The 27,297-nt window shown below is 48.2% G+C and overlaps 10 protein-coding genes across 10 annotated transcripts; 3 read left to right on the top strand and 7 right to left on the bottom strand.

Annotated features, from left to right (window-relative positions):
- Positions 1-476: 476 nt before the first annotated feature.
- On the top strand, positions 477-1,306 carry LACBIDRAFT_309639 (putative mitochondrial 54S ribosomal protein MNP1; the record flags this gene model as incomplete). The annotated part of the gene is made up of 6 exons (XM_001887004.1): positions 477-482; positions 542-594; positions 647-824; positions 877-966; positions 1,019-1,135; positions 1,190-1,306. 6 exons carry the CDS (start codon positions 477-479, stop codon positions 1,304-1,306), a joined length of 561 nt encoding a protein of 186 aa, XP_001887039.1.
- A 128-nt stretch (positions 1,307-1,434) lies between these two features.
- LACBIDRAFT_332437 (uncharacterized protein) lies at positions 1,435-4,455 on the bottom strand (the record flags this gene model as incomplete). The annotated part of the gene is made up of 14 exons (XM_001886920.1): positions 1,435-1,639; positions 1,694-1,846; positions 1,896-1,959; positions 2,049-2,190; positions 2,260-2,429; positions 2,752-2,942; positions 3,024-3,068; positions 3,195-3,196; positions 3,246-3,299; positions 3,324-3,325; positions 3,349-3,469; positions 3,537-3,926; positions 4,146-4,378; positions 4,434-4,455. 14 exons carry the CDS (start codon positions 4,453-4,455, stop codon positions 1,435-1,437), a joined length of 1,794 nt encoding a protein of 597 aa, XP_001886955.1.
- A 3,471-nt stretch (positions 4,456-7,926) lies between these two features.
- Positions 7,927-9,290, bottom strand: LACBIDRAFT_158383 (uncharacterized protein; the record flags this gene model as incomplete). The annotated part of the gene is made up of 3 exons (XM_001886919.1): positions 7,927-9,050; positions 9,108-9,136; positions 9,190-9,290. Coding segments are annotated over 3 exons (1,254 nt in total), but the record flags the coding sequence as incomplete, so codon positions are not given.
- A 1,820-nt stretch (positions 9,291-11,110) lies between these two features.
- Positions 11,111-11,875, top strand: LACBIDRAFT_186109 (40S ribosomal protein S7; the record flags this gene model as incomplete). The annotated part of the gene is made up of 3 exons (XM_001887003.1): positions 11,111-11,352; positions 11,404-11,631; positions 11,683-11,875. 3 exons carry the CDS (start codon positions 11,111-11,113, stop codon positions 11,816-11,818), a joined length of 606 nt encoding a protein of 201 aa, XP_001887038.1. The 3' UTR covers positions 11,819-11,875.
- Positions 11,876-14,751: 2,876 nt separating this feature from the next.
- On the bottom strand, positions 14,752-16,722 carry LACBIDRAFT_309630 (uncharacterized protein; the record flags this gene model as incomplete). Its single annotated transcript, XM_001886918.1, has 1 exon — positions 14,752-16,722. One exon carries the CDS (start codon positions 16,720-16,722, stop codon positions 14,752-14,754), a length of 1,971 nt encoding a protein of 656 aa, XP_001886953.1.
- A 261-nt stretch (positions 16,723-16,983) lies between these two features.
- LACBIDRAFT_180449 (60S ribosomal protein L3) lies at positions 16,984-18,614 on the bottom strand. Its single transcript, XM_001886917.1, has 7 exons — positions 18,599-18,614; positions 18,532-18,541; positions 18,388-18,474; positions 18,246-18,339; positions 17,576-18,190; positions 17,230-17,519; positions 16,984-17,173 (listed from the first exon to the last, which is right to left on the bottom strand). Exons 1-7 carry the CDS (start codon positions 18,601-18,603, stop codon positions 17,108-17,110), a joined length of 1,167 nt encoding a protein of 388 aa, XP_001886952.1. The 5' UTR covers positions 18,604-18,614; the 3' UTR covers positions 16,984-17,107.
- Positions 18,615-18,750: 136 nt separating this feature from the next.
- LACBIDRAFT_254044 (uncharacterized protein) lies at positions 18,751-20,274 on the bottom strand (the record flags this gene model as incomplete). The annotated part of the gene is given in 9 exon segments (XM_001886916.1): positions 18,751-18,913; positions 18,962-19,024; positions 19,040-19,142; positions 19,191-19,305; positions 19,359-19,686; positions 19,732-19,792; positions 19,843-19,963; positions 20,047-20,128; positions 20,162-20,274. Coding segments are annotated over 9 exon segments (1,149 nt in total), but the record flags the coding sequence as incomplete, so codon positions are not given.
- A 337-nt stretch (positions 20,275-20,611) lies between these two features.
- LACBIDRAFT_309627 (uncharacterized protein) lies at positions 20,612-22,342 on the top strand. The gene is made up of 6 exons (XM_001887002.1): positions 20,612-20,660; positions 20,714-21,215; positions 21,267-21,413; positions 21,464-21,506; positions 21,559-21,701; positions 21,755-22,342. The coding sequence occupies exons 1-6, from the start codon at positions 20,643-20,645 to the stop codon at positions 22,192-22,194; spliced, it is 1,293 nt and encodes a 430-aa protein (XP_001887037.1). The 5' UTR covers positions 20,612-20,642; the 3' UTR covers positions 22,195-22,342.
- Positions 22,343-23,404: 1,062 nt separating this feature from the next.
- On the bottom strand, positions 23,405-24,299 carry LACBIDRAFT_295449 (uncharacterized protein; the record flags this gene model as incomplete). Its single annotated transcript, XM_001886915.1, has 6 exons — positions 23,405-23,482; positions 23,534-23,560; positions 23,613-23,727; positions 23,779-23,832; positions 23,883-23,959; positions 24,009-24,299. Coding segments are annotated over 6 exons (642 nt in total), but the record flags the coding sequence as incomplete, so codon positions are not given.
- A 1,149-nt stretch (positions 24,300-25,448) lies between these two features.
- Positions 25,449-26,427, bottom strand: LACBIDRAFT_309625 (uncharacterized protein; the record flags this gene model as incomplete). Its single annotated transcript, XM_001886914.1, has 5 exons — positions 25,449-25,649; positions 25,705-25,747; positions 25,797-25,894; positions 25,951-26,364; positions 26,416-26,427. 5 exons carry the CDS (start codon positions 26,425-26,427, stop codon positions 25,449-25,451), a joined length of 768 nt encoding a protein of 255 aa, XP_001886949.1.
- Between the last annotated feature and the right edge of the window lie 870 nt (positions 26,428-27,297).

Below are 27,297 nucleotides of genomic sequence, written 5' to 3'. Positions count from 1 at the left end.
CCAATACCCAAGCTGTTGGAAAGCAGCGTCCAGTTAGGCAAGCGGCTGTTACTGAGCAGCAGAAACTATTCAAGTAGGTGGTGGCGCCAAGTGGATCGTGATTAGTCTTCTTAAACGATGTGCAAGCCTTATTCGGTGGGTGAAATCAGGCTGCGGTCGTAATGCGCGGGAGTAAGATTTGGACAATTTCATACAGTGTTATCATTGTCATGGTGGGTGCACGAGGATAGGCTAGAAGTTCTGCTCCCCTCGTTTTCGAGGCTGGTGCCACTGGGACTTCAATTGAAAAAAGCAACTGACGGCATTGCAGATGTAATGTGAGAATCAACATCTCGTGGCATTTGGAGTGAGGAAGTTGTCAGAAACAATGAAATTGGTCGATGTAGATGGCAGATGGTGTAGCCAAGCGACGCCAAACACACCCTCAAATTTCCTACATATTGCCAACAAGTACAAAACAAGTATAATATTTAGGTATGGCAGTGAGTCTTTCTGCAAGCTCTCGTTGATATTCTGCCTGACCTCTTTGTTACTATTTTAGAGTCGCTGCGCTGGTGCCTTCCGTTCCTTCTCGCGCCAAACTGCTACTCCCCGGTAAGCGCACCCGTTCGAAGGCAAAGCTCGAAACTAATGTGTTGTCGCGTAGATGCTTGAGGGGAGCTAACAGTGCAAGATGGCTGGCCACCGCGACCGAACCAACGTCAAAGTCGACACCTCCACCTCATTCTGTAAACGCTACATCAAAACCTGCCATTTCCCGTATTGTGGATGACATCTCTAGTCTCACCCTGTTGCAGGCAGTAGACCTTGTCACGGAGTTGAAGGTAAACATAAGTCAAATTTGAAACTGCCCTTACAACCTAATGTTCCCGTCAGACACGACTAAATATTCAGGAGATTGCTATGCCAGCTGCAGGCGTTGCTGCCCCGCAAGCTGCCGCACCTGCCGCTGACGAACCTGCAGTTGTGAGGCCGCTCTCTTGAAGTTCATTTTTGCGCTCTCACGCGTTGTGTCCAGGAGAAACCCAAAGAAAAAACCGTGTTCAATGTCAGGTTGGAATCGTTTGATGCTGGATCTAAGCCGAAGGTCATCAGGGAAGTCAAAGCTTTGGTGCCAAACTTGACGTTAATAGACGTATGTTCTCTTTTTGAATCTCGCCCATTGTGCATGTAATGAAAATGTCCTCAGGCCAAGAAATTCGTCGAATCGCTACCAAAAGTCCTTAAGGAAAACCTCTCAAAGGACGACGCTGAGAAATTACAGAAAACCTTCGAGGCCATTGGTGCGATCGTCAAACTAGACTAGATATGTGAACAACAGTATACATTATGCTTGACGACAACCATAATATGGAGAGACGGTTGTTTCAAAACAATTACAAGAGGTTGATCCAGATAGCTACGAAAATCTTATAGCGACAGGAAACAAAAGTATCAATCCTCTGAAAGGTACCGATACTCGAAGCGGAAGTCGCTCTTTTTCCGTTGACACCACGAACCTTCCCAGTCGAAATAAACATATACCCCTTGCTCGTATTCTTCCGTAATCGCCTGCGGTTCTGAGTGACGCTGGAACCAAGTCAGATATTTCACATGGAAGCGCCATGATTGCCGCTTCAGTTCTTTCGCTGCAAGGAATCTGTAACAACACGTCGAAGATTTGGGTCGACCACAATCGAGATCAATTACGCACTGTTGATAGGTCCCAGGAAGGAAGTAAAAGACATAGAACAATGTTTCGACATCTAGCTGTGAGAAGATGCCAGTGGTGCCTAGTGAAGGGTGGGGTGATTGGGGATAGTACGGGGCGGTGGGGTATGGGTTCCGAGGAACGTAATATTTGGGCCTGAAATATCTGGTAAGAAAATATGCGTGGAGGTGTTCATCTAACCAACTTTTCAGTGTCTTGAGGCTGTGGCACGGTCGACTGCCCCCCTTCCAACATCTTATGCACATGATCTAAATTGCTCATCCGCAGAGCTGCTACGGCCATGCAAGAGTGCGTTTGCTGAGAAATCGCTTGATTAGGTTTGCAAACCAAGACTCACCCTTCTGCTTCACATTCTCAAATGATACCACCAAGTCCGAGAGAGATCCAGGGAATGCAGACGGGCCAGTTGTACGGGGTGTGTGTCCCTGTTGGGGTTGTGTCGTTGATGGTGGTCGTTGAGCACCAATTGTTTGAGGAGGCTGCACCGCGGGTGAAGGTGGTCCCGGCTGTTCACTCTGTGGCACCTTGACACCAGGCGGGAACATTACTGGTGGTTGCGATGTTCCAGGCAATGGCGACTTTGAAGCTTGCGAATTCACTGTGTATTGTTGTAATTGTTGCGGCAGCGGTGAGGGTCCAGGAGGTGGTGGTGCCTGTTGAGATTGTAAAGATTGAGCAGCGTTCGACGAGGTCTGAGCTTGGGGTTGTTGCGGAGCTTCTGTGGAGGACACATGCTGGATTAAAATGACTATGTTAAGGCACTATTATGACTATATGAAAGCGTGTCACATACCGCAGGCTCGTTTGTTGCTTGAGGCGTAGAAATTGATCCTAATTAATTGAATTAGCCTCGAACTTGACCATACTTTCGCCTTACCCTGCCGAGCCACGGAAGCACGCTGAGGAGACGAGGTTGCTGCTGGCTTGCGGGTAGACGCTGCAATCGCTTCCGAGAGAGAGGGTGAGTCCTGACCAGAGTAAAATGAACCATCAGGCTGCTGTGAAACTGATGCTGATGAAGACAGCATTGGGCTAGTGACCGATGGGTGGGTTAGGCTTGGAGAAGGGGGTTGATCCAGCGACGTTGACAGAGACAAGGAACTTGACGGCGGTATTGATGGTGCAGTAGACGGAAGCGGCGGCGGCGGAAGCGGTGTTGCGGGGGTGAGCGCTGACGCGGACGCATGCACCGATGTTTGGGAGCCGAGATGGGGCGTCACCGCGGCCGCAGCTGCGGCAGCGTACCTTATGGGTGGTAGGACAACGGGCGCTGGCCGCGGAGGTTGTTGAGGTATGCTTGCCTTAAGGACACTTGCCATTGGCTGTTGCGCAAAAGTTAGATTGGGCGGAGGTTTCGCTAAAAAGGGGGGAAAAAAACGTGAGGACCCAGTAGACATACCCGAGAGATAAAAATCTTACTGTCCACTGATTGCTCTGTCGACGACGTTTAGCCCATAAAAAACGAAAGACTGGCGGAACTCACTCCTTAACGAAACGGCCGCTTTCTTTAATATTGGGCTGTCGTCACGTTTACTGCTCGTGACACTCTCTTCATCGTGTTTCTTAGATGCTGAACGTGCAGGTATGTCTGTATTAAACGTTAATTCATCACCACTTTGAAGGTGTCGCATGCAAACCTTCACTAGCCTCATCGGAATCGTCGCTGTCATCGTCATCTGGAGCCAATCCAAACTTCTCTTCCTCTTCGTCGAGGTTGAGATCGTCGTATATACCTTCATCCTCGTCGAAATCTTCGTCCTAAATTCGCAAAAAAAAAAAACCTTGAAAATGGTATGTATACGCCAAACAATGCGGTAAAACGAACCGTGTTGCTCTCCACGAAATACTGCACATCTTCCTTCAAACCTTGAACTTTCTCCGCTGGTAGAGAACCGTTATTCAGCAATCGTAAAACGATTTCGAGTCGGCTGATATGCCATTTCCGCCTATCGTTCAATTGTTCCAGTTCTTCAAGTCGGCCAGCGGCTGTCGAGCCTGCTTTGTTCCGCTTCTTCCCCGCCCCCTGGAGCGACTCCACCTCCGCCTCTGTTGATTCAACTTGCATCTGGAGCTCCTCGACCTGAGCTTGCAACCACTGTGTCGCCTCCTCCTTTTCCTGCTCCTTTGGATCAAGCTTGGCTGCTTGAATAAGACCCTCTTTAGAAAAGGCTTTCGTCTTCATCTCCTTCTCGCATGCCTTAAACTTCTCCATTTGCTGTGAAGCATGTGCGTAAGAAATTGTGGCAAACCCAGGAAATGACTGAGCACAAGACTCGGAACGGATAAGAGTGGAGAGAACATATGGGCACAGGCGCAACATACGAGACAAAAGTGCATGATGAACACCAACGCAGACGGAAAATAACTCCCGATGCATTACGACACAAGAGTGAATCATAGAAAGTGGAAAGCGCAATGACTAGTAGAGACACACCGTTTCAATCAGCCTCCGGTTTTCCAGCAATTGTGACTTGTCCTTGATGTCATTGCTAGCAACCCAGGTCTTGATTTGGTCACGCAACCGTTGAAGCTTCTTAATTTGTGTTTTGAGGTCAAGTTCTTGTTTCTCCTTCTGTGTTTGATTGGTCGACGCCTGCATTTTCTCGTATATGCCTTCAAAGAGCTCGACACCTTCTCCGACCTTCTTCAGCGTCCGGTCAATTTCAGCTATCGAGAATTGACAATTTATAAAAACGAGCGATTGAAGATGAATTCGACATACTTTGAAGCTTCCTTGCCGCCATGGCTTGACCAGACGAGATAGTAGAAACCGAAATACGTATGTCTGTTTGTTAAAGGATTTGCTGACGTAAACTTCGCGGAAATCAACCCAAGTAGTCCAGTGAAAAAAGACAGGATTCGGTCGGCGATCAAGTTAAAAGCTTGCAAACTAAATATCAAATGTAGGTACTCTCATAGGAGCATAGCTGATGGTTCTTAGCCTATGCCTTGGTACTTAGTGGACTCCGGATACTTTACTACCTATTTTTGGCCAATTGTTTAGATGTGAGGTCCACGTGCTAGATAAGTCAGGCCTCAGGGCTACCTTCGATTTCCCTAATCGACCACAACGACGACGACTGATACCCTTTCTCGACTGCGGCCAACATTGTCCCTTCAAATAAATTAGGGCGAAAACGCCAGATACTACGCAACAATGAAGTCCCTCAGGAAATCCCTCAATGGGAACAAGGACTCTTCCTCCAAACTTCAAATATCGACTCCAGTGCCCATTCCAACAATATCCAAACCCCCATCCGCCGTTCTTCCTCCCCAGAAGGTTATTCGCGCGCTGTTCAATTACAGGTCACAGGCTCCCCAAGAGCTATCTTTCTCGAAGGGCGACTTCTTCTATGTTCTCAGAGATGCAGACGACGTCGGAACCTGGTATGAAGCCCATAACCCGGTTACTGGTGCAAGAGGCATTGTCCCCCGTAATATGTTCGAGGAGTTCAATAAAAACATTGCGCCGTACGTTCTTTGATTCAGCCTTACGCTTGTGGTATCTGATTCCGTCTCCACTTAGAGTGCGGACCTCACAGGTCGGGCCCCGGACTGCGCTACCTTCACCTTCGCGTCCCGAATCTTCTATCCCGACGACGCCAAAAACACAAGTTTTTTATGCCATTGTCCTCCACGATTTTGTGGCGGAGCGAGCGGATGAGTTAGATGCGAAGCGCGGCGATGCGATCACTGTTGTCGCCCAATCGAACCGGGAGTGGTTTGTGGCGAAACCTATCGGCCGTTTGGGTCGACCTGGGCTTATTCCGGTATCTTTTGTTGAAATTCACGACCCATCGACTGGAAAAGCCATCCCCGATGTCCAGGGCTTGATGGATCGCGGGGAATTACCCAAGGTTGAGGACTGGAAACGAGCTATGCTGAACTACAAACAAAATAGCATTGCCCTTGGTGTCATTGACCCTCCTTCTCGTGGTTCAGTGCAGAGTAATTCTTATTCGCCACGGGAAGATTATCAATCACCCCCTCAGCCTCAAGCCGCTTCTGAACCAGCTCGTGCTCAATCGCCCGACATCCTTCCGGAAGGCATCCTTCTTTCTGCGGACGTCGTTTCCTTCCATTACGAAATGGAGGAATATTGGTTCCGTATTGACGCCATTTTTCAGCCTTACGCCCGACCAGACCAGAATGTACTACCTCCCGCGAAGCAACTTATACTCTTCCGGGTTTACAACGACTTTTATGACTTCCAGGTTTCCCTGCTCGATAACTTTCCACGAGAAGCTGGGAGGGAACCTCCACATCCTCGCACCTTGCCTTTTATGCCGGGACCTGCCCAGGATGTTGATGATGCCTTGACATCTACTCGGAGAGGAGAACTCGACGAATACATTCATGGTTTGTGTGCTTTAGGCAAATCCGGAAGCAGGAACATCTTGGAGCATCTAGTGGTCAGGAAGTTTTTGGCCTTGAAGCCCGGCGACGTTGACAATGAGGTGGAGGCACGGGTGCATGAGATCGATGCGCTATTCGCAAGCGACTCACCAGACGACCAGTATGTTGATGAGAGCCATGAAAGCAATGTCCGAGATCAGATGGGCCGGATGAGAGTGCAGGATGATCAACGCAGCGATGGCTCCGACTATGAAGATGAGGGTTATGCTCCTTCTCTGCAACAGAAGGCGTACGATCGTGGGCGACACCCTTACGTCCAGGGTAGCGAACGGTCGTCCCAAGACAATACTTTTCGTCTACAGGGTCAGAATCATCAACGGGTGGGCTCGTCATCCTCATTCCACAAAGCTTCTTCCTCGTACTCTTCACGCTCACGGCCCAACTCACCACATTACATCGAACGCAACGGGTCACCACAACCCATCCGCAATGGTGATTATACCAATGGACAATCACGCTGGACCGAGGGAAATTATCAGCAGAACAATGCTTCGACGCCCTCCACGGCTTCTTTCCGATCATCGCAAGCAATGTCTTCTCGCTCACATTCACATTCACACTCCACCACGACCAACCTCAATAACCCGCCGATCTCCGCTGCGAATCCACAGACCGCTTTTGTTAAGATCAAAATCTTTGACCGTGTATCAGACGATTTAATTGCCATCAGGGTTCATCCAAAGGTGACTCATTCTGAACTGATGGACAAAGTGCAGGCGCGCCTCGGAGGCGAGGTTGGGAATTTGCGATATCGCGACAGCATGACGAACACTTTCGTAGGGCTCGACTCTAACGAGGAGCTGCGATCGTGGATGGAGGGTACGGATAAGCATGTGCTCTACGCAGATTGAGTAGTTCCCAGTTGATACTCTCGGATTTTCCTTTTCTTCCTTCTCTTTTTTTCCTTCTCTCGTACTTACTTATAACTACTTGTGGCGCACTATTGCTCGGCTTTCTGTTCTGGTGCCGTAAGTATGTAGTTTCTGTATTTAGTGTACAACCTTGATGCAAAGGACTGTATTAGGATCCAGGAGTGCTCCGAACAAATCCGGTCAAACAGACACTCCAACCGAACGCTCACTGGCTGTAACCCCATATCTTGAGCACCACTATGGTTTCTCTGCATCGAACAATTCGTAATCTGCGAAGGGTGGGTTTTAAGGAATGGTGGAGACAGTTGCAATACATTGGTGACGCCAAGTCGGGCACCTTCATTGGTGCTGATCAGTATGTTACCTAGATCCCTCCCTCGATACCTCTACCTTCATTGTCATCTCCAGATTCGGAAACCGTTATTTTGAAAACCGGAATGGCGAAGAAGAAATCCCAGGCAAGTTTTTCCTTATGTCTCTCGTTGTCGTCTTTCATTGATCAAAACTTAGGCCGTCACCGTTGGGTGGATTTCGCTCAAGTGTGCTCTCTCGACTTTCTCCGCTCGATCTTGTCTAATGCGTCGTAATGCCAGCATGAATATCACGCGTCACAGGTTCCACCCGAGTGGCATTCATGGATACAGCATATTCGAAAGGAACCCCCGTCGCAGGATGCTGTGATGCAAAACCTGACACCTCCCTGGCAGGCGGTATGCATACTGTTATCGATGTTTAAGAATTCACATTGACGCCTAAATTAAAGGCTTACACAGAGAGCTTGACTGGGACACGCGGTGCTTACAGACCTTACAACACCACTGTGCCCAAAATGAACGCATGGGACCCAAAGATTACCGCTCGCAGTTAGGCAACCCACTTAAGTGTTATTGAATTCAAATCCGTTTACGTAGAGACTTTCGACTCGAGTAGGTCTTCTATAACATGTTCCGCGATTGAGAGACTGCATGTCAGCCCTGGAGACTCGATGCCTAATAAACTAATCATAGGACAAGTCCGACTTCCTAATCTCCCTCGCGTCGGATAGTCCGTCCTGAAAACAAAGTCCTGGAATCCACCGTTAGGAGGTACCAACTTCGGCCGCAGACCAACATAATCTGGACTCAATCCCTCCAAGGTTACTCCAGGCAAATAGCCAACAACGGTGCGGTGCATCTCTGGAAGCCTGGACTCATCAGGCACCAACTCCTTATTCCAAAAGTCTACATCCTCCTCTGAGGGAGAATGAAGTCCTCCCGATGGTGGAGAAATCCACTGGAGGTCAGGTCCAAACCGGATCTTTCCTTGCAAATCTAGAGTGAGATGCGTTCCAAGCGACTGAAATGCATGAACGCTTGGCCCAGTTTCAGGACAAGGGTAGATAAGGTGGGATACGTTACTAACACCCGGACCACGATAGCTTGCATAAGAACCACGAGCGTAGTACATGGGAATGCGGTCTTCCTCGCGAAGCAAGGCGTTAAGGATCAGGGTGCTTGAGAGTCCTGAAGCATTGATAAGAGTCCTGGCCAACATGGCGTCCCCTTGGCCATCTCCTGTCACCGCTTGTACAACCCAACCCTCTTCCAGTGCATCCACATCCGGAGTTCCGATCGTCCTTGCTGACCTGGGGTACGGGTCCACACGGACGACGCGCGTTGAGTAGATGAGTTCACCACCCTCAGAGTCTAGAATGTCTTTCTCCAGACTCTCCATTAGTGAATGTGAGTCTATGATACCAGTTTGTGGGCACCACAACGCAGCAATGATGTCATCGCTGAGATTCGGTTCCATCGCCTTTGCTTGCTCGCCAGAGAGAAGCTCTGTTGAAAGAACAAAGTCATTGCTGGACGAAGGGGGCGAATGAGGGGGCCACTGAAGCTTCAGAGACTTCGCATGAAGCTTTTCAATATAAGGCAGCTGATCCTGCTTGGCGACGACGAGTTTGCCAGTCCGAAGGTGTGGTATATTGTACGCCCTGCACCGCTCGTATAAGAGATCGCGTCCACGAAGGCATAGCCTCGTTTTGAGTGAATCTGGGGGGTAGTAGAGTCCTAGTTGTCATGCAATCAACTGATGCCCCAAGACCGATGCTTAAAGTGAGTTGGCACCTGAATGTATAACTTCTGAATTCCGCGAGCTTGAGTTTTCTGAATCAGACGAGGAGTATCTGTTGCACAGTTGCACCCTTACCTCGTTTCCTCTCCCGCTTTTCTATGCCTCTCAAGAAGAAGTGTTGTCTTCCGAGGAAACTTTTGAGTCAATCGTTGAGCGATGGCGAGTCCCACAACGCCTGGCGTGAGTCCCTTTGGTATGACCAACTATCTGGCGTAAAAAAAGGTGTGTATCACACCTGCACCGATAATGACAAAATCCGCAACGAACTCTGGAGCCTATTAAAAGCCTGAATTTAAATTTGAAAGCTTAGCGAGTTCCGGAGAGTCTTGCCTTGTACTGGTATCTCCCTGTGTCATTGAGAGCCCTTGCGAAGCCTTTAACAACCTTCATGGCTCGTTCTTGGAGCTCGATATCAGTCTATAAATAACACAAGTCCGGTCGCCGATCAGCCCGAAATCGAAACTTGGTCTTGAGCGTCTACGCATAACATCATGGCCACACCTGGTATGGGGCCGCAGCTCCTCTCAGATGCAGAAATTAAGCAGAAAATCTCCGCGCTTGACAATGTTCCTCTCTTTATGAAGTCCCTTCCATCCGATGACACAGACGACGCCGTCATTGCTGCGTTGCAAAACCTGGCGTATAGCGGGACCCCGGACGGTGGGTGAGTGCCATTTCTTGAGTGAACTGGTGTCTTGAAGTCTCAACAGAAATTGCACAAAATTTCAAAGAGCAAGGCAACGAATATTTCAAGGGGAAACGATATCGCGAGGCACTTGGCTTCTACAACCAAGGTGTAGATGCCAGACCCACCGATCCTAAGCTGCAAGAAACGTTGCTACTTAATCGGGCGGCTTGCAATTTGGAACTTGGCAAGTAATGCCCCATCTTCAGGGTCGATTGAAAGCCTTACACGAGCAGAAAATTTCGGTTCTGTGCTCAAGGATTGCTCAAAAGCCCTGCGATTCAACGCCCAGTCATCGAAAGCCTTCTTTCGTTCTGCAGTGGCACTGATAGCTTTAGATCGAATAGACGAAGCCCTCGACTGTTGTGAACGTTGTCTTGTTTTCGACCCGTCAAACACGGCCGTTAAAACTATCGGTGGAGAAGCCAAGAAGAAGAAAAAAGTGAAAGATCGGAAAGAGAAAGAGAGGCTAGAACGCATACAAAAAGAAGAGGAGGCGAAGCGGTTCATGAAACTCGCTTTTCGCGTATGCCCTCTCCCTTTGATGCTCTCGTTCAACTGCAGCTCTAACGTATATCCTAATAGGAGCGCAATCTAATCGATGTCCCGAAGCCCGATGGGTCCGCGAATCCATATACTCCCCATTTCGACCTAGATGACCCCACCCAAACGACTCTTATTATCCCTACCTTTTTCTTATATCCCCAATATGCGACGTCGGATGTTATCCCAGAGTTTGTGGAGGACACAACTTTTGGGGCGCACATCGAAGGGATGTTCCCTCCTCAAGCGCCGCCGGCCGACTGGGATGTCAAACGCGAATATATTGACGGAAATCTGGTTGTATACGCAATAACGAAGAAGAAACGGTTGTTAAAGATTGGCAAGAAGATGACTCTCCGGGATGTTTTACGAGCGGCAAAGGGCAAGGATGTGGAAGATGGCATGGAAGTGAAAGACGGTTGTTTATCTTTTATAATATTGCCAAAGGGCTCAGTTGAACAGAAATGGGTTGAGGATTTCAAAAATGTTAGGATAGAAGCGGTGTAACGAGTGTACATCTATTTACAGTTACAGTGTGACTTGTGACTAACATTTGGCTGCCGACCCAGTGCTCAGCAAGAAATTCGACTCGTCGTCGTCAAAAAGTCTGGTGAGTACATATTTCGATTCTAGTGTCTGTGAAGGTTCCTGTGATGCATATGTATCGACATTGTCAAGCGGGGAATTTTGTGGATGAAGGAATGGGATGGATGGCGAGACTGGAGTTTGGATGATGTTGACCTCGGATCTGTAGGGCCTAACTTCAAGATGTCCGTCAACAGCAAAATTCTTCGCACCGCAAATGCTCCTACCACAGGCCCTGATGAAGTCGAGACGAACGTTGCTCAGGCTTTGATCGATTTGGAGAACAACGTACCCGAACTCAAGACTGAGTTGCGCGCGCTCCAGATCTCCGCTGCCCGTGAGGTTGATGTCCGGGGCGGTAAAAAGGCTATTGTCGTTTTCGTTCCCGTCCCCCAATTGAAGGCTTTCCACAAAGTGCAGCAGAGGTGCGGGAGGCTCAGCTTTTGAGTCAAGCGTGTTAATCGCGTTGTTTTCAGGCTCACCCGTGAACTTGAGAAGAAGTTCTCTGACCGTCATGTCGTCTTCATTGCCCAGCGCCGAATGCTCCGCAAACCCACACGTAACTCACGGGTCAAGCAGAAGAGGCCTCGCAGCCGCACGCTTACCAACGTCCACGAGAAGATCCTGGAGGACCTTGTGTTCCCAACAGAGATTGTTGGCAAAAGAACCCGCGTTGCTGTAGACGGATCAAAACTGCTTAAAGTGTAGGTGGCCTGCTACATATCGTTATGTCGAACTCATATGTGTGGCTATAGTCTACTTGACTCCAAGGATGCAACATCGCTCGAATACAAGCTGGATTCATTCTCATCTGTTTACCGCCGTCTCACAGGGAAGGATGTGGTATTTGAGTTCCCGGTAGTATCGCATGTTGTTGAAAAATCTGGATGAGATTGATATACCGAATTGTGATATATTTTTACAAAATGCACATTGTCATTTTCATTCTCACGTGGCCCTGTTACCCAATTTGGGCTGCTCACAGTAGTTCTCCTCTCTTGACAGCCCTTCACTCATTTAAGAGTCTTTTACTCATCCCTCTGCCAAAGTGGCCGCTGGGCTCTCATTCCATCATAGAGAGAACTCACTCCCAGCGAGTCCCCCAGCTCGCTCATGGACGAATACCCTAGCCTCGATCCTTATTCACGGTCGCGCTATGAACATGGCATCGACAGCAAGATTGTCATAATGGGCAACTCTGGTTGGTCGCTTGCTATCGTAACCACATCCTCAATCTTCTCATATTATCTCCAACAGGCGTCGGTAAAACTAGTTTGTTGCAACGTTATACCCAGAACAGGTTCGACCCAAAGAACACGACATCTACGAGCGGTGCTTTTTTTGTAACGAAGAAGGTGTACGTTAAGGGTCTCAAGGTACGCCTGCAGTTGTGGGACACTGCAGGTCAGGAGAGATTTAGGAGCATGGCAAGTCTTTCCCTTGTCGGCGAATGAATACCCGCCTGACCATATCCAAAGGCACCCATGTATTATCGAGGTCGGTGTGCTCATCAGGCTATCATTCTATCTGTCACAAGCCACTCAATGCTTCGTGTCACTTCCCGCAGGCGCTAATGCGGCCCTCCTTTTGTACGACATCACAAACGCTTCGACTTTTCAGGATATTAGAGGCTGGCTGGAAGGTGTGTTGATGTCCATTGACCGAATAAGGACGCTGACCGTCTTTATCGGATATCCGATGGTAGAATTGAAGAAGAATTGCCCGCCCGAGTTGATCATATATATTGTTGGCTCTAAAGCGGATCTCTACCGTCATCGGCAGGTCACCTCCGATCTGGCTCGCCTCTCCCTCCACAACTGGTTTCCTCCACCCAGGCCGCCAACACCTCCGCCGCCACCGGTACCCTCGACGTTATCTTACATTCGACCGCGTTTCACCTCGTTTCCTGGCCTCCGTTCTCCAACATCCGTGACCCCACCTCCCATCTCACCCGAAACACCCGCATACCTGGATCTCCCTTCAAGTCGGGCATCAGCCCTACAGCGGAGTAAAATATCAATCCAAACACGCCCGCCTACATCGGGATCGTTGACTCGTTCTATCGCCAGCACCGGCACCAGAACTCCCCAATCATCCCGATTTGGTTCACAATTTGGCCACGTTGTTGGCCGGAATGAGAATGCGGACAACAGCAGCAACAGTATCGAGGAAGCGGATGAAAATGAGGATGAAGATGAGAGAGAATGGGGTTTGAGCAAGGGCATGGAGCTTTTCGAGGTTTCGGCTAAAGACGATCTCGGTAAATTTCTATCCATCCATTTTCCTTCAACTTGTCCTTAACTCATTTGGCATCAAGGTATTCAACATCTTTTCGACCACCTCATATCTGCAATTATTGTCCGGAAAGATAGCATTGAGCAAGAAAACGAGCTGAAGAAACGCGACAGCGTATTCTTATCGAGTGTGAGCACACCGGCCTGGGCTGCCCAGGTTGATGCGGAGGAGGCTCTCGAAAAGGCTAAACGCAATGGTTGGAGTTGCTGTTAACTGTTCTTGGCGCGAGCCGCCCCGCGCTCTCTTCACTCTTTTGTTTTTTTCACACTCGTTAACGCTGTATCTTGTTGCGGTTTCTTATTGCTTATCCATTATTTTGCGATCTATCAATCATCTCTGTCTCCGTCTCAATAGCACATCATTGCCTATGCCTCCCCAATCAAGCAGTTACATGTTTTTCTTTCTTTCTTATAATTACCTACGTTGTCTACTTCTACTTCTTTTCTATTCCAAGCATACCTATATACCTATGTATTAGTGAAAGAGCCATGCCATACCATTCCTGATGAGGGAAGCTGAGGGAAGATACCTGTGCCTGCACGGGTGTTCTTTACTGCGACCATTTAATAGCTGGCTCAAGCCACTCAGTAACCCCGCACCCTTCATGTCTCTTTTTCCCCCAAATCCCGCCTCAGAAAAGTCGCATCGAAGTAGTGCCTGTATCCCAGAACACTGCTTCTACGCGTTCGACACCCTGTACTGCGCACTCACATCAGCGACGCCTATACCCCCACCCTTCCCAGATGATAAATAGTATCCCCATTATTGTCCATCAAGCTCTGCATTCCCCGCTAACATAATCTCTGATCAGCCCACTGTTCGTGACATGGAACACACAATCATCTCGTCCAGGAAGAGCATCACATCTAAGAGGATGCATCGGCAACTTTGAGCCAATGGCTCTCCACGAGGGGCTGGCAGATTATGCGCTCATCAGCGCGTTCAGGGACTCTCGATTTAGAAAGATAGAAAAGGATGAACTTGAAACCCTGGACTGCGCGTTCGTATATTGTACCCCTCCATCTAACCTAAATAACTTTCTATTATCTTAGAGTCTCCCTCCTCACCGATTTTGAAACAGCCCAATCGTACCTCGATTGGACAATTGGCGTGCATGGGATCTACATTACATTCCCACATCCGTCCTTAACATCTCAAGCGTCCTCTTCTGAGACGTCTTCCCCGTTTTCATCCTCAGGCAGCCTTACCCGAGTGATATCAAAGCAATCGTTTTCCGCGACATATCTTCCAGACGTGATACCCGAGCAGGGATGGGATAAGATCGAGGCAGTAGATAGCGCAATCCATAAAGCAGGCTGGAAGGGGCGAATCACAGAGGATTTGCGCAGAAGTGTCAAGCTGCGCCGGTACCAGAGCAGCAAGTGTGAGGTTGCGTGGGCGGATTATATCCAATGGAGGAAGAAGCAGGAGGAGCAAGGATGAATGACAATGATAGATGAATTCTATAGGTATCCTAAAGCAAATGATTTTTGGTCCCTCTCTCCCAAAGCGCTGACGTCCGGAGTTGCTTATGGTGGTGAACTTGATCGTACAGATGCTTGTTGCGCAAACAACTCTTCCTTGATTCTCTGCATACGCCTTCCAGATAACCCATATGTTCCTTCAAACCGCTTTTCAAACGCCATCCAAATCTCACGCAAAAGCTCGACATTGTGTCCGCTAGCCTTGTCAAAAGCGGCCAAAATCCAATAAAAGGTCGCTCCACTCGGTGTCATTGTCTCAGGCAATGAAAGAAAAATGTCAAAAATTGACGTAAGGTTATCGAGAGTCCAAGTTGGTTCGTCTTCGCTGGTAGGAAGGTAGGGTGACGAATCAAAAAATCTATCCCCACGTTTGACATAGTTGGATCCCAATAGGGAGCGTGCCTTGGGTAGACGTCCAGCGGGGTTTTTAGCGTGTCTGCAGAATCCCAGGAAAAGGGCTCGGAAAGCTGGAAGGTCTGGGCTGTATGTGATCGACTTTGGTTGACCTGATTCATCTGGAACGACTGTGTCGCTAGAGAGCATGTCCATGAAAGCTTGCACTGCCAGTAAGTAGTTGCCATGATACGCCATAGCCTGGACCATGATCGTAAAGGTAATTTCATCCGGTTTCACGTCGGGTGTGATCTCGATACACTCGTCCAGTTGAAGTCGCCGAGAGCTCTCGCTGATATCTTCGTTATCAAGATACAGCTCCGGTGCAGCATTATAGCGCAGGATATGATAAATCACGCGGACGATGTCAGGCCTGTCGTTACGACTGTAAGCCCACATGCAAGCGTTCAAGCCATCAATCCCCAGTTCCAGCCGTTGCTGTTTCATTTTGAATAGTGTTGAGCGGATCCCAGATAGCCGCTTGGTTTCGGTATAAAATCTCAGCAATGCAAGGTGCGTGATCCTATTGGGGGGAAGGCCGGAAGCGCGTAAGAGAGAAGCCGCACGATGAATGACGGTTCCATTCAAGGTGTTCGCGGCAATGCTGAGCAGTGTTGAGTAAGTAAAGATATCGGGCTGCATTGGTGGACCTTCATGCCCGGTATGTGACATGTAGTCCCCAGTAAGACCCGAGCCAGGCTGACGCCTCGCCACCATGTCATTGAAAATGCTGATGGAGTTCGCATAATCCCCCGCCGTAGTCACTCGTAAACCCTTCCCGGCTTGGTGGATGAGCGCATTCCATTCGAAGATCTTGGTCTCCCCGCCTGCACTGTGAATGCTCGTCATCACAGAAAGGAGGCGGATGAACTGGGTTCGGGTTTTGGGCCTGTTGGACGCAAATATGCGAGTCATGCGGTGAAGGTGGGCGAATGGTAAATGGGGAAAGTGCTCGCGCACGATGGGGCTTTCTACCTGCAACCTGGTAAGGGCTACGTAGGAGCCCCAGATATCTTCTATGACATCGCTCTTCCCAATGGAGTCGAGATGTTTTGAGAGGAAAAATTCTATGTTGGATAAAGCAGCTTTGGTCTCCGCTGATTGCAACCCCGATTCGAATTTCTCTGCATCTACGGTTTCCGATGAATGTAGAAGGGCATGAGAAAGGTTGTTGAGCACAAGTCTGAATGCCACCGTGTTGTAGACGCGTAACGGAAGAATGTTGGTAAGTCCTTTGACCCTTTTGGAAAGGAAGCCCGCTTTCTTGGGAAATGCTGGCTTTTTTTCTTGGGTCGTCTGTGACTCCTCTGCGGCGATAGTTTGTGTTGACCGTTCGAGTGGAAGCTCTGCTACCTCCACCATCAGCCCAACATTCATCTCCTTCCTTTCCGCACAGTCTGTTTCGAGAGATAGCCCATGGTTGAGAGGTTTTTGGCAACGTTCGAAGGTACTTTTTTCTTCGGGAGCTGGTGACAATGTGACATTTGGCGTTGTCCGAGAATTCGAAAATTTGCGAAATGCTAGCTTCGACCTGTTGAATCCACGAAGCCGATAACAACATGGCCAGACAACACGCGTGGTCGACAAGGCAACACAGAGGCCCAGCGTGGACGCTCTTAGCATCAATGGGCCGTACAGTCATCCTGCAGAGTGGCAGTTAGGACGAGAGAAAACAAAGAGGATTATTACATACAGCCTGCACAAAACCAAAGCCAAGGGGAACGCCTCAAGACGTGGACACGGGCAGTGGATTTGAATGCTGGCCGCTGTTCGTGCTGGTGGGCAATAACCTGTCAATATCAAATAATAACCACAAAGTTTTTCACTGGCACAAACTCAACCCAGCAGAAAATTCGCACGACTCTTTCGGAAGGCAGCATGAAAGATCCAACAAAAGCAGTACGTCTTCGCATATTTATTCATGTCATGTGGGGTACTCAAAGCTAGCGTAAAAGTGTGCAATATGGGTGATGTCAAAATACAACAAAACGACAAGATATAAAGACGATCAAGCCCGGGCTTTGAGCGTTCCAAGGAATGCAGACTTTTCTTCGAACGTTTGGAAGGAACCGTGCTAAATTCCGGTTGATTCATAATTGCGTAACACAACACAAAAAAACAGCTGCTCACCCCGAACTTGGACGAAGTGTCGATGAATTTTAGTTGCACTTTCTCCAAGTCCCGACGAGATGTGTGCACCATCAGCGACTTGCGGATGGTGATCACACGCTTCTTAGTCCCAGGAATCGAACCCTTGAGCATGAGGAAGTCGTTCTTGACAATACCATAATGAGGGAAGCCACCCATAGGAGTGATGGACTTGTTGGTGATGTCAGATTCGGTTGACGCATTGGCCTCATCCGTGCCAGAGCCAATGCGGTAAATTTTCTTGTTGAGCTCAGTGCGATGATGATAACCATCTGACAAAAGGAAAATATTAGTTTATGAGAATGAAGAGAAATATTACCGCACGCACTTTGACCAGCACGGGCGACTGAGAACATGACCTTAGAAGGATGCCATGCTCCGATACAAGCAACTTTGCGAAGCCCTTTGTGAGTCTTACGAGGAAGCTTCTTCGTTCCCCAACGGTGGGTAACACCCTCGAATCCATGACCCTTGGTGACAGCAATAACGTCCACACACTCATCCTGCTCGAAGACCGTCGAAACCTCTACTGGTTTCTCGAAGAGAGCCTGACCGAACTCAACCTTATCGGCAATGGAACCGCCGTTAAGTTGAATCTCCATCAAGTGCGCCTTCTTCTGGCTGAGACCAGTCTTCCGGATCTGAGTGTGAGCGAGGACACGAACAACAGTGCAATATTTGCGGATACGTTCGAGTTCGCGAGCGACGGACTTGCCACCATCTTCAGCGTGCTTCTTGGCGTAGCGGGTGAAAGCCTTTTTCTTCGAGCGATACCAGTTCTTGTAGAAGCGACGTTTAATTTCGTCAGAAAGATGTGACGCCCAAACGGTAGTAAGTGTGCGAAGGCCACGGGGTGTCTCGACGTATCCAACAAGACCGACAACAATCATCGGGGGGGTTTCAATGACAGTCACGGCCTCGACAACCTCGCGCTTGTGCATTTCTGATGGATGCAAGGTGAGGCACGGTCACAGCTAAACAGATAGGTCAAGGCTTACTAGAGCCAGGTCGGTCAAGATCGCGAACTACATGGGTCATACCAGCCTTGTAACCCATGACGGCAGTTAAGTGCACAGGCTTCTTGGGATCATCCTGACAAATATGATCAACTCTGCTCCAACGATATAAGGGAAGGGGTACCTTTGGGAAAGACTTGACCTTTCCACGGTGACGAGCAGCACGTTTCCTTGGAAGGAAACCGAGAGAGCCGTGTCGGGGTGCTTCATACTACAAGGACATAAGATTAAATATTGAAAACGATGAGAAAGAGGGGTAGAAACGAACCTTACGATGACTACAGTGACAACGCTGAGGGTGAAGACAGACGGAAACGATGGACAGAGGTACTCACCTCATCTTGAAGATCTTGAAGTTGTTGAGCAGAACCTCCGACGAGATGTTAGTCTAAATTTCCACTTTCGGTAACGTCCGATGTGGCTTGCCGAGCTGTACAGTTTTAAGTTGTATTTAAAACTCCGAAATTACTAATATACTACAATGACGTCATGACATTTCTACATCCTTATCCACATCGGTTCTTGGCGCACCCCTTTCCACAGAATTCACCAGCTCCCTTCTGATTTCGGCGCTGATCTGTGGGTGCTGTGCAGCGCGGATGACATCGAGGAGGGCATCCTTTTGATCTGGAGTTAGATCCGACGCGTATCTGGGAGAGTGTAAACTCGGCAGTAAGGAAGGAGTAATAAATGTATACCTTTGTGTGAAAACAAGCAGGCTTTGGTGCCACAGGACTGGTAGCTTTTCTGCATCGCCTCGACTTGCGGCCTTGTACGAGTTTGAAAGGCGGATGAAGTGGAACACAAGGGCGTCCACAACTTTGTAGGGCAATTCAAGCTTTTTGTCAATTAGGACACGGATAAACAATGAATTTGGTCCTGCGGTGGTATTGAGATCAAATCTGTCAGAAAGAGGAGGAGACTAACCGGAATAATCCATTTCAGCGATGCGAAGCAGTGCTGCAGAGGCATGAAGAACTGGTACTTTGGTCCGAGCGAGTATAGAGGCAATGATAGTAGCTTCTTTGAGAGTGCACCCTTGCTGGAAATACACATCATGAGATACGTTTATTAGACATTTGGTAGAACACAAACATCCAGCAATGGAAAGATTATCCCCTTGAAAAACGCGCCTGGCTTGTATAACGATTTCTTTAGTGCCGCGTAGTAGTGTACGTTGAGCTTTTTGTTTTGTTGAATATCTTCCCTGATAGCTTCAAGCAGGACAACTCCCAAAAATAATTGTGCTTGAGCAGGTTTCATGTTTGAAATGAAGATTTTCGTTGCAGCGCGGCAGGCGTGGGGTGACCAATTTTCAGGGTGTGTAAGCGCCAGCATGCGCGCCCAAGCAGGGAGGGATGGTATAACTTTGAAAAGTTTCGGTAGAGCGCCCGCTCTATACTTTTGAAGAAAAAAACCAATCCTGGGAGTGTCAATCGCGTCACCGCTCGGGGAGAATGGTGCTCACTTGGTATACGCCTCTACAACTTGCGGATTGAGACCAAGAGCAGGATCTGGCGCATTACGGTCTGTAATGCAAGGTTAGTCCATGTTTCTATTTTTCAAGGCGAAATCCCACCTTGATGTACCTTTTGGATTGCGGCTGTGGTCGATATTTCGCCACTATCCAATTTTGCAAATATCAGATCGGCTAAAGTCTTCCGCTCGCTAACATTAGAGGGTAGCATAACGTCCAGAGCCTCCAAGTCTTCTGCATCTATGCCCTGAGCTCAGAGGATTGAGGATGATGAGACTTTAGATCATCAGTTCAATTACAACGCACAAACTCTTCCTCAGCTAGTTCATCATTCGGCGAAATGTCGAAATCGAGTTGGTCATCATCAGTTTCCTCGTCCTCATCATGACTGTTGTTATCGTTATTTCTGGGCCGTGACCACCCTTCCATTTGTTCATCATGCGCCGTAACCTCTTCTTCCTGGTCAGATTTCAGTTCATTCTGCTGATCTTGTGCAAGTTCGAATATCCTCCTTGAAGTCTTGGGGTCCAATATGACCTAAAGAGGCGTCAAGTTTGTTTAGCGGTGACATGTCCATGATTGGACTTTCCTCAGATACGTCTTCATGATCGAGGCTTTCTTTTCTTGATTTTTTTCTCTTTCCTGGCTGAGAGACGCGGCCATACTTTGACTCAACTTCGTCTTTGTCTAGCTGGACAAGGAGCGGATTGTGTCTTGATTTTCCAGAAGAACTTTTTTTTACTGAGGGCATGGTTGTTGAGGGGAGATTATGTTTCGGCAATCTCCTTCAGATAATTAAATCAATAATTACTTTGTTGGTGTTCCTTAACTATCTCGCACATAAAAGCCTACACACCCCTTGGCGGGACTTGTCTCTCTCTTGTTCCCCTGCCACGACCACAATGGCCAGCGCTCTCCCCGTAAGTACTACTATAATGTACCCCTTTTTCTTTCTGCTGACCTATATATTCAGATCAAGACTCTTGACAAAAGTGGCAATGAAATCACCTCTGTGGGTTTCAAGCGCTTCGGCTTCGATAGCGAGGTCAAGATCGACATCCTTCGCTCGTTGTACCTACGGCCACACTATGCCGTTTCTACCTTGAAATCCGCAGATATTGATGATGAAGCTCAAGAAACAACTCATCATGCTGTGTTCACTCAAGGACACTCAGCATACCAGTCAAAATCCATTTTTCATCCTGACACGAACTCGATTTCTTACACCACCCTCTCTCGATTCCCTCCTGTTACTCTTCTCCCCCCATCTGCGAGGAAACGCATTTTGGTGACTGGAGGTGCCGGCTTCGTTGGTTCCCATCTTGTGGACCGTCTCATGCTCTTGGGGCACGAAGTCACTGTCATTGACAATTTTTTCACGGGTTCTAAGACGACCGTCAGCCACTGGGTTGGACATCCCAACTTTGAGCTGGTCCGCCACGATGTCGTCGAACCTTTTATGATTGAGTGTGATCGTAGGTTTCCACGTCTCCAAATTCTTTCTCTATGGCTGAAATTCAGATTAGAAATATATCATCTTGCATGCCCTGCTTCACCGCCCCACTATCAGTTCAATGCGGTCAAAACGATCAAAACGTCCTTCATGGGTACTTTAAACATGCTTGGACTGGCGAAGCGCACTAAAGCTCGCTTCCTCATTTCGAGTACTTCTGGTGTGTCAAACCTTCTGACTCAAATGTGCAGCCAGTAAACCGTGTCCCAGAGGTCTACGGCGACCCTGAGGTTCATCCCCAAAATGAGGAATAGTAAGCCCCTTCTCGCTTCCCGTAGGGTAAACATTTATGACTTCCCCTGCAGTTGGGGCCACGTCAATCCCATTGGGCCTCGTGCCTGTTATGATGAGGGGAAGCGCGTTGCCGAAACCCTGACCTATGGATTCCAACGTCAAGACGGCGTCAATGTTCGCGTCGCCCGTATCTTCAATACATACGGCCCTAGAAGTGAATTCCGTTCTTATCTCGTCTCATTATACTCAACAATTACTCGAATACAGTGAATCCGTACGATGGTCGTGTTGTCTCAAACTTCATCGTCCAGGCCTTGAAGGGCGAAGACATGACTGTTTATGGCGACGGCAAACAAACCCGCTCGTTCCAATACATTCATGACCTCATTGATGGTCTCATTGCGCTTATGAACTCGGACGAGTCCCGGCCCGTTAACATTGGCAATGGAGATGAGTTCACCATCGGCGAGTTTGCTGAACTTGTTCGGGACGTTGTCGAAAAGGTGCAAGACGAAGATGGTGACAAGCGCTCCAGGCGCGTCGATATCGTCTATAAGCCTATCCCCACCGATGATCCTCAAAAGCGAAGGCCTGATACCACCAGAGCCAAGGAAACCCTTGATTGGCAACCGAAATGGACTGTCCGCATGGGTTTGGAGGAGATGGTTAGGTATTACAAGGCAAAAATGGCCGAGGGCAGTCTTTAGAGTCGAACTTTTTTGCTATCACAAATCGAACTTTGCAAGTAAACCTCTATCCACTGTTGTTGTACACTCATAGACGGACGGACTATATACAAGTTGTGGTTTCGATACAGTTTGGGAATAAAGAAATATAAGGTTACGTTCAAAAAAACAGGTGATGCGTGTTCAGGGTAGAAAATCGTCTGCCTACGCAAGAAGGCGGTGAAGTGGCATTGCCGGGGCATTGCCAATGACTTTAGTCATCGAGCCCTTTACGATGTACCTTTCGACGGCGCTGGAGTTTGAGACAGGCCTGATCACCTGTCCTTCAGGCAGCTCAGTTCGGGATATCGAGAGAACCTTTTCGGAACGTTCAGAATCTGCCTTGTTCTTCTCAAGGGGTAAGAATGTTGTGTCTAGATGTAAGTATTGCTATCAGTAAATTAATTTTCGCAGACCACAGAGAAAGACCTCACTTGCGACAGACAATCCGTTCTCCCCACTTTGGAACCAATGTTCTTTTCTTCTTTCGGAAAATCTGTGACAAGGTCAAAACCGGTAATGTCGATGAGATGTTGGTTCGCGTACTTCCGTAAGGGCTTGCCGTCAGGTCCAAGGGGAGAAAATGCTTGGTGACGGTTCCTAGCATATTGGGTGATTAGTTCTTCTTGGGCCTTGACGATGTCCTTTGGTAAACAAGAGAACGATAAGGACGATAGAGGGTCGCGGGTCCCAATACTTCCGTTGCTGGAAACTCTAGCAAGGTTTTGGAGCGCCGCCGTCATCCGTACTTCTACTGAAAGGGCAGGCGGCACGAGGTCTGAGCGGCGACGTGGAAATCGCGACAGAAATTTTGCAATGACTTGGTTTACAATGGAAGCGCTTCCAGGAACGATAGACAACAGCCCAGCTGCACCTAAACGCGTGATCGACGACACTTTCGAAGGGAAGTGTTAGGGTGACATACCCTTCACCGTATAAAGGACCGCTCCATCCTCAACACCGGTGAGTTGGGAAGCAAGACTCTCCGCATACTGTTTTGGGCACACTTCATTCCGCTCGCCCTGCCAGAAACGCGTAAGCTAATTCTAAAGAAAGTCAAAAATGACGAACATGGACTAGCAGGGTGGGTTGCGTGATTGATGCATACATTTCGGGACCCATTGGACTACGCTAGTACGAAGTTGGATTAACCCTAAATTTCGGTTGCGAACAAAGATAAGTAAGTACTCACATTCATCAGAACGCCAACAGTCTCCGCAAATCTGGGTCTCTCACGAGGTGGGATGGTCATTTGCCAAAACGCAATGAGCTGAAATGATGAGATGTTGTGCTGGATAACTTTCTGCGAAGCAAATCTCACCTCGTCTCGTAGTTCGGAATCACATTCCTGTCCGACAGGTTCATTCCGACAACAACACTGAATATTTATGTTCCCTCACCGGTCCAAAAAGGAAATTGACGCTCTCCATGCCGGCAAGTTCACAGGTTTCCAAATCTTCAGCGAAGCACCAGGTCTGCATCAACTCCTTCAGTGTTGCAGAGATCCAACTAAGTCTGAAATTCCGTTATTCGTTGTCGTTAAACACGTTGTCCTCGTGTGCTCACTCAGAGGGTGGTGGAACGTTGCAAAGAGTGAGAGTCAAACACATTTCGGGAAACCTAGTGATATTTTTGAAACCGATAAGCATCATGATATCAGTGCGACGTACAACACGGCGAATCGAAGGGCGCAGTTGATGGAAAGACTCTCGAAGGCCAGAATATGACAAGGGGGTAAATGAAGCTTCTAATTGACCTCATTGAGAAAAAAAAACGGAAGGATAACAGAGACTTACCTGACAACAAAATGCCAAATCGGCCGAGTCAACCCAGCTGTCGTGGCGTCCACTTGACCTGCATCGCGACCTCCCACATGTTCTCATGTCGAATGCGATGACATTATAATGTCCGGACAGCCGAGGGTCACAGAATTGGTTATCTAACCATGTAGAATCCAGAAACAGTGGGTGTAGCACGATGATAGTGGGTTTTTCTGGGTCGAACGCACTAACATTGTTGAAGGTGGTGTTTGTTGTGTAGAAGATAGATGCGAAGTCATCTTGACTGTGGAGATCAACGACGGGCATAGCTAGAGAGTACTGGTCTCCGTTAGACGAAGAGACATATGAGTTTCGGCAAGGTAGGACAGGTGGAGAAGCTGATGGAACATTTGGAATTTGACCTCGGTCGTATATTTAACATCTTGGCCGTGTCTAATTTACAACATCTTTGTGGCCCTGAGGTCTGGGTATTAGCCCTGAATCCAGATTTTGAATCTGCACCAAATCTGCACCTTGTCTTATCGTTTCCCACACTCTCCCGAGATAAGTTGATTGTATACCAGCGAAGTCGAGAATTCGGGAGCTTAGACGCTGGATTAGCCATCATATGCGCTTGCTGCAACATCGTCAACCAGATTCCAGATGGTGAGGGTTGGTACTGGGTACAGGCCCAGCCAATAACAAGTAAGTCTTGAGTTGCCAATTGATTTTGTTCAAGATCTTTCACGATTGGTTCCTCAATTCTCCAAGATTGCTCTGATGGAATTTCGGATCAGAGCTACTCGAGTAAGATGTGGATACCCGATTTACGTCGAAAGCTTTTGCGTCCGTGTAAAGCCGTGTAATGATGGGTGACTTTCCGTAACACAAATCAGTAAAAAATGACTGGCTTCACTTCGATATTGAAGTATTCCTTGAAGACCTAGAACCGCCAATCGAAGCGTCAACGCAATAAAATCAAAAACAACGCACGGATGACATTCATCAAGCACCTTGATGGTCGACATGGTCGCGCCTGGGATGGAAAGGGTACTTAGAATATATAACCACCAGTCTTCACCAGCATGTAAGTTAGAAGTGCGAGGAAGACCCCTTATCGGAGTTTGAAACGAGAACATCACACGTGCAAAAATATAGATGAGAGGCGTGCAATAATCTGCAATTCAAGCTACTACTACTAGTAGCTTGAGTGACCAGGCAATGGTCATATGACAGTAAATCCGTTACGAGGTAAGAAATAGGCAAGAAGTATGATCTGTCGTACTTTGTCGATGGCTCAACACTCTGATGTTCGCTGTCTCCACGCAACAGCGGGTTTCAAGAGGTAAGGAGCAACATACGGGCCTTCAAGTTGTCAGGTGTCTCAGCAATCCTAAAGACCTTATGTCTCACTGCTGCTTATGCCTGTGTAGCTGCAAGAATTCCTTCCAGCACATTCATGATCTTCAGTTGAAGCTAGGGAGAAACTAAGCGAGAGTGAGGCAGGGTTTCAAGTTTACATGCCTGTCGATCGTTTTTTTCGTTTGACACAAACATTGCAGGGATGCTAAAGTCCGCCAGTTCGGTCTGTTGTCTTGCAATCAAACCCTCCCACATCGGAAGAACCTTCTCGTGATCAAATCTGTAGAGATCCTTTTTGAAGGAATCGGCTATCTTCTGCAATTCCAATTCTCTTTTCAATACTTATTTGTAGGACACGAATAACGTATACCTCTGCCTCATGTTTGGAGAGCACCGTTCCAATTATGGCCGCCCTTTGCAAGACGTCAAGGAAGATGGACAGGTTCTGGTTCGAAGACGCACTTGATCTTAGCAATCTTGACTTTTTCCTCGTATCCCTTCTGAATGGCAAAACGGTCGGTCGAAAGACGTCGCTCAAGTTCGTCTTGTTCATTTTTCATCTAATAAAGAGTTCATAAGCATACTAGCGATACCAAACAGCGCGTAGTATACGTACCTTCAAGAGAGCGTCAATTAACCCAGCATCATCTCCAAATTGGGCAAGGAGAGGAAGCGCCTGCTGGAAAGTGCAACTCCTGTTGTCCTTTACATTTTGCACTTGTGAAATAGGTCTGCGCGAAGGTTGGGATGACAATTGAGAGGCAGACGACGGTTCAGCAGTGTTTGGTATCACATCTCTAGTTAGCGGGACTGGCGCCGGCGCTGGCGGGGAAACAGGAGTGGGTGCCTTTAGTTGCGACAGCAAAGACGCAACTGAGCCTCCTAATTCTGTTGGAGCGAGTAGCTCAGGATGTATGTCTGGGATTCGAGTGACAATGCATGAGGTATTTTCCGATGCTGATGCAGCTACTTCTCTCCACGCTTCCGAAGATCTTAGTTGTTCGAGAAGAGACTTGACAGCTTCGGGATCCTGGAAACCACTGGGGTCAGCATATGGTGGACTTAGAAAAGTCAGAGTTACATTGATATTCATCCCAGTTCTTGTATGGGGATCAATTTGTGTGAAGGCAGACAGCAAACCAATTGTCGACTACCAAAAAAGGCGCGACTTATATGTAAGTTTGGTTCGAATACTATGCGCATGAGCGACTGGGTTAGTCAAGGGTTAGTCTCCTGTAGTCAGCCCTATAAATATCACGTTTGTCTCTGTCAAGGGGAATGGAGGTCGACTGGCTGATTATGGGGAGTCGCGCTGGCTGCCACCAAGCTGCCACTGAACCACCGGTATCGATAACCAATTTGGAATAGAGCCCCAAAGATGCGTAGAAAAATTCACTTGGTTTATGCAATCTTCAAGCTTATATCCGGTTGAATGAGGTACCTGAAGCCACAAAAATGTCATTGTCAGAAATGGGCAAAAGGGATCCCTTGTTCAAAGATGAATGCTGGAAAATTCCTTTTATCACGTAAAGGAAATAGATGTTGAACCGGTATTGAGTAGTGCTAGTGAGCTTCAATGCAGACGCCTCATATATAAGGCATGGAACAGATAGATGCGCTGCTTCAAAGTTCTGAGCAAATTTACATGATTAACGACAGAAAATCAATTCATAACAGTCGGAAGGTGATCCGTTGGATGAAATATTCAGCGAAACCTTGAACGAATCCAAGGACAAAATCCGGAAGTGCTGGATATCGGAATACAATAGTTTCAGACGAGTTTCAGCTTGTCGGTCAGGCCCAAACAGGGGATAGATGCACGAGGCGAAGCGCCGCAAGGATTCCCTGGTGGGAATCTGTTGTGATGGGCAACTGAACCGATTATTCCCACCGTGTATTGTTCCCATCGTGGTGTCCTTCTTCTCCCCTCCCTCTGCCCTCCCTTCTTGCCGCCCTTTATTCT

This window comes from Laccaria bicolor, genomic scaffold (assembly GCF_000143565.1).
Source record: "Laccaria bicolor S238N-H82 LACBIscaffold_41 genomic scaffold, whole genome shotgun sequence".
In the NCBI taxonomy this organism is placed as follows: Eukaryota; Fungi; Basidiomycota; class Agaricomycetes; order Agaricales; family Hydnangiaceae; genus Laccaria; species Laccaria bicolor.
This window is presented reverse-complemented; position numbering and strand designations above follow the sequence as displayed.